The sequence below is a fragment of the Rhynchophorus ferrugineus genome, unplaced genomic scaffold, assembly GCF_030347505.1.
Source record: "Rhynchophorus ferrugineus isolate W39M unplaced genomic scaffold, kcgeb_rfMv2 rfM2, whole genome shotgun sequence".
NCBI lineage: Eukaryota > Metazoa > Arthropoda > Insecta > Coleoptera > Curculionidae > Rhynchophorus > Rhynchophorus ferrugineus.
The window spans coordinates 82,258,363-82,264,312 of record NW_027472581.1 but is presented as its reverse complement, the minus strand read 5'-3'; the positions used below and the strand labels follow the sequence as shown (position 1 = coordinate 82,264,312).

Here is a 5,950-nt window from a genome sequence, read left to right as displayed (position 1 = left end):
CTGCCAAGTCTTTATCTGTCCATGTAAATTTAGTTTGGCGAATATGAATGTTGTGTTTACTCATCAACCTATACATAATTTGTAATTATGCGGTGCAAGTGTTATTTTGAGAGTATGTAACATGCATGGAAAAAATTGTTAAATAGTGTTATTGTGAATGCAAATTACTTTAAATATGAATGAACAATTACGAAAACTTGTATCACTCTTTGTATTCTCAATAATTGTAGTTAGACCCTTGTATTGACTCTATTGTTGTATATAATAATAAAAAAGTGCAAACTAATAAAGCATTCGTTTACAGCCAATTTCAACAGAACACGTTCACCCTTAACATGCAAATTCATCGAGAAGCGTGTTATTTAAATTTCTTTATTCTCCTTCTACTCACCGTGCAATTAGCTGAACGTTGAAATTGGAATTATGCAATGAATGTAAAAAATACAATGCTGTTTATTAGACATTCTAAAATACGACTCGGCCAACAATAAGAAATCCAATAGAAGTAGGGAAAATCAGAATATAGATTCTGATATATATCTTAACACTCTTCTTGTTAAACATCAATTATGAGTTTTTTATATTATTATAATAAATATAATCCAATAATTGCTGAGGAATAAAATAATTAATATATAAAATTGAGTCATGATGATCTCTAAATTAAATACTAAATTTTATTTTTTAATCTATATGGTTTTGATACCCATCAGTGTCTGGAAATTCTGGTCTGGAATCTCTGGTATCAAAACAATGTAAATTCCCTTTAATATACAAAGTCTAACGAATACTAAGAAATATAAAATTTGTGGTTCCAAAAATTGTTACCGAGAGATCCTGATCCATGAGTTGAGTACAGTAATGCAATAGCAAGGCTGTCTGGTGAAACTGAAGATTTTTCGTCCAAATTGATAATGAGCGATGAAGCTCATTTTCTTCTCAGTGGCCACGTCAATAAACAAATCAGTCTATTTCGGGGAACACAGAATGCTCACTTAATTTACGAAACATCATTGCATCTGGTATTAATAACTGTATGGTGTGGTACTCATGCTGGAAACATCATTGGTCCCTATTTTTTGTAAAATGACCAAGGTGTTATAGTTACTGTTGCTGCTGAACGGTGCCAAGACATGCTTGGAAATTTTCTTGTGCCTGAAATGGAAGAGTAAGGGCTAGAGGACATACGGTTTCAGCAAGATGGGGCCACAGCACACACAGCTCGTTCAATAATTCAATTATTGAATGACGTTTTTCCACGAAGACTAATTTTGCGAACTGGCGATTTGGCTTGGCCAGTCAGATATATGGATTTAACAGCACCAGACTTTTTCTTATGGGGTTATTTAAAATCAAAACTTTATGTGAATAAGTCTCAAACGATTCAACATCTTATCAAGAGAATATTCGTCACGAAAATGAAGAAATTCAGCCTCAGGTGTTAAAAACAGCCGAAAGTTCATAACGGATCACGGTCACCATTTAGCCGATATAATTTTTCAATTATAACGAAAAAACAAATGTAAAGACCAAGTCAACTTTTTATGAGAACCAAGCTCACTTATCTTTTCTTTGACCAGAGTTACAGGCATCCAAAATATTAGCTGGACATTGTACCCCACGTTGTATATTAAACTGTATCATAAAAACAGGATATTTTTTGTAACATTTTATTTTATTACCTAAGTTCATCACATATTTACATTAATACAAATGGCGAATTTTAAAAAAACTTGGATTTTGACGAGCTGGCGAGATCTAGTGTCCGTAGTGTCCGTATCCGTAACCATATCCGTAGGTTCTCAATGCTGGTCTGGGTTTGTGGAGGACGTAACGCTCGTATCCGTATACTGGATAAGGTACTGAGCGGTATAGAGCTGGTGGTGGTGGACCGAACACTCTGCTGACCACTGATCCCGTATGAACAATGGGCGTGGCGTAGCTGCTGCCGCCACCGCTTCCGTATCCGTATCCTCCTCCGTATCCTCCTCCGTATCCACCACCGTAACCACCACCGTAGAGGTAGCCAGCTTCAGAGGCAACGAAAAGGGCCATGATGGCGAAGAAACTGATCTGGAATTAATTCACAACATAGGAAAATGGTGGTTTGTATTAAAGTTTTAGTTGATTTATTATCATTTTTGTTGCAATAATATTTGAAAATGTTCAGATTGTTCAATAAGTTCAAGTATATCATGTATGCCCCAACATAGGATCAACATTGTGATTTGTCGGTGATAATTTAGTTTCATGATATTAAAAAAATAGTAAGGTTTGTATCAAATAACGATACAAAGATTAATTCGATCGCATCGAAAAGTGACTGGAAGCATTTTGTGTGACGTTGTTTCATCACTATGAATTAATCTTGGGTCTGCCATTATTAGTTAAATATTAATCACTCACAATACTGTTATTATATGATCCTGAAAGAAATCAAGAGGCCAAAGGAATGTAACCAATGCAAGTTTATTTTTAGAAATGGGAGATTGAAAAAGAAATTATTAACCTTCCGTCTATAGGACAAATATGATTATTACTGCAACCTTCTGGACCGTTTAGATATAATAATTCGTATGAAAAGAAACCCAAAAAATGTTCAATCTGCTCACAAAACCATTAGTAAAATCAGTAAATTAACCACCTTATTTTTTTAATTAAAATACATTGTTGTCCACATTATTAAATTGTAGTTGCCATAGAAGAGAATTTTACAAATCAAAAGGTTATTACAGTAATGAAATGTTGTAAGCATTTTCCAATTATTACTTGTTCTCATTAATGATGGACAAAAGAGAAGAGAGATGGGAGAAAATTAAAGACTGAAAATAAATAAAACTATACAGAAAACTGTATATATATGAAAATAAATTTAATTTAATTTACTGTATTTATAATTTAATTTAAGATATATTAAGCACAATATTGTAGATACAAAATTGATATAAAGAGGCTTATAAATGAAAAAATGAAAAATTAATAACCAAAATAAGAATGATGTTAAAAATACGAAGAATAATAATTTATATGATTTTTGCTAATAAACTAGTTGGATGTATACAATAATATAAACATTTTACCTGGTATATGTTGAAATGTTACAATTAAGCAATAAAACTGTTATAACCTAATGGCGAAAAGCATAGTGAAATATAGTGAAAGCAAACTTTAATATTATCAAATATATTTATATTAAATAAACTTAATAATATGTTTTTGCATTTAAAAGAAAATTTAGTAAATATAAGTAGTTAATTGTGTCAATAGTGAGTTTCATAGGTTTATGGAAACTTTTTAAATTAACAATTTTATTTAACGGTATATTTTCAAGTTTTATGTTTTTTTTTTATAGTAAGTAGCCCAATATTTAGGATTTGAAATGCTATAATACATAAATAATGGCTTGGTATAAAATATTTATTAACAGTTAAATTTTCAGATAATTATGGATTCATTTAAACATTATTTAGCCACATATTATTTGATTTACAGCATACAAAATATTTTTTATAAATTAGTTTATATATCTTAATACTGATTAGTGGAAAGCTTGTGTTTCTTGTGAAAGCCAATGTTTAGTTTATTTATGAGAACAGCAGGCTTAAATTAAGCAATTATGAACATTATTTCTGTGTATTCGATATATAAAATTTATTTCCATCTATCATATCGTAATATTCGAGATCTGTCAATAGCATAACTTTGAACCGTTAGCAAATTTTATACATTAATTTATGAGGTAAGTGTCCCTGATTAGCTGAACAATTCTAATTTGTTTCCTTCATTTAAAATAATGACGATAGAAAAATGAGGAGGAAGAAATATTACCCATAAAAAGTTATGTTTCATTTCGCTTAAAGCCTGTAATATGAATCAAAGTGAAGATGAAACATTACTTTGTATTCTATGTGGAGACTATATGCTATACAATAATGATTAAAACCTTTAAGGAGGTCTATATTCAACAGATATCAGACATATTCTAATATCAATAGAAATTCAATATTAGATACACCCTGTATACTAATTTTCACGTATAAGCTTATATTCCATAAACCACATACGCAAATTATTAAAAATAACCAGAAACTTATAGCATATCGTGGACGAATTTGAATAATATCGGATATATGAGTGAAAGCGTTTGGTATCTACTTACCAGGAACCTCATATTGGATAATGTGCTTGATTAAAACCAGTTTGAGTGTACTGCATGGTCAACAGGGCTTCCAGCCAACTTATATATACCAAAAAGCTGTTTTAGAAGTGGTGGATATCAATTTTTTTTGCACGTATTGAGGCTATTGTGCAAGAATCAAGTTTTCGTTATGTGATAGACCAAATAAATAATACGGCGCCTTTTTTCCAACGCATAAACCCGCTTTAATTGATACGATTTACATTATATAATCATTAATGTAAAACAATTCATCAAGATAAGTAATTTTTATCGGAAGCGATTTTTTCTATTTCTCCAGTTTATTAAATATAAGCCAGCTTCGGTCATATCGAATGTTAGATAGTTACATATCTCGACGGAGAGAAGGTGGTTCAGAAAAAGCTGGTAATTTGAACGTGCAAATTATGCAGTTACAAGTCCACGGTTTAGCAAAATATACTTCTGAAAGAAAGGTAAAAGAATTAAAACGAAGTATAGGAACCAGCAGGTAATCACGACTGTATCAATCACGACACAGTATAACCGATTTAATTTACTATTTTTAACAGATCAAATTATCAAGAATAACCACTAGTATCTTAGTTATCATGAAGTCTTTAATAATAAAATATTTTTAACAAAGAATTTGAACTGACCTCAAAAAATAAATAAAGAACTCACTAAAACGTAAAAAATATCAAACTTTTAAAACAAAAAGACATTTTAAAATAAAATATGTACATAATAATCGTTGGAATAACTAAATTAAAATAAACAAAAAACCTTATTTAATCTATTTAATACACGTATTTAATATTCTACTATATACACACAATTTAGCTAAATACCTATTTAAACCTCTTCATCTATGTAGAATACTTTTTTAACTACTGCCAACTCACAAGTCGGTTCTTTTTTTTTGTTAAAATTATTAAAATATTATTTTTCTCATTTTAGTGTTAGGTATTTATTAAGTAAATTACGCAATTATTTTATTAAGTATTACAATGAGTAGGCCAAGTAAAGGTACAGCCAGTGAGGAAAAATAGGAATAAAGAGACAATGATTGAAAATATGGAACGCTTTAGGCCCCGGGGTCCGCTACCTAACCTATGTGATTTGACAAACATTCTGACTAAACTAGAACAACAACAAGTTATTGTCCCCGGTGGGTATCGAATCCGCGACCTCCGCGATAGTTAAACGCTCTAACCATTACACGATAGAAGCAGTTGGCTAAAATTTTTCTACGACGTCTTATGGTTATAGTTATTGAAGTGACCTCAAAAAATAAATAAGGAACTCACTAAAACGTAAACAATATCAAACTTTGATTTTTAATACAAAAATAAATTTCAAAATAAAATATGTACATAATAATCGTTGGAATAACTAAATTAAAATAAACAAAAACCTTATTTATTCTATTTACTACACGTATTTCATATTCTACTATATACACACAATTTAGCTAAATACCTTCCTAAACCTATTCATCTATTTAAAATATTTTTTTAACTACTGCCAACTCACAAGTCGGTTCTTTTTTTTTGTTAAAATTGTTAAAATATTATTTTTCTCTTTTTAGTATTAGGTATTTATTAAGTAAATTACGCAATTATTTTATTAAGTAAATGAGTAGGCCAAGTAAAGGTACAGCCAGTGAGGAAAAATAGGAATAAAGAGACAATGATTGAAAATAAGGAACGCTTTAGGCCCCGGGGTCCGCTACCTAACCTATGTGATTTGACAAACATTCTGACTAAACTAGAACAACAACAAGTTATTGTC

At 30.3% G+C, this 5,950-nt stretch overlaps 1 protein-coding gene across 1 annotated transcript; it reads right to left on the bottom strand.

Moving 5' to 3' along the window:
- Positions 1–1,656: 1,656 nt before the first annotated feature.
- Positions 1,657–4,248, bottom strand: LOC143191890 (uncharacterized). Its single transcript, XM_076397331.1, has 2 exons — positions 4,160–4,248; positions 1,657–2,073 (listed from the first exon to the last, which is right to left on the bottom strand). Exons 1-2 carry the CDS (start codon positions 4,169–4,171, stop codon positions 1,759–1,761), a joined length of 327 nt encoding a protein of 108 aa, XP_076253446.1. The 5' UTR covers positions 4,172–4,248; the 3' UTR covers positions 1,657–1,758.
- Positions 4,249–5,950: the final 1,702 nt, after the last annotated feature.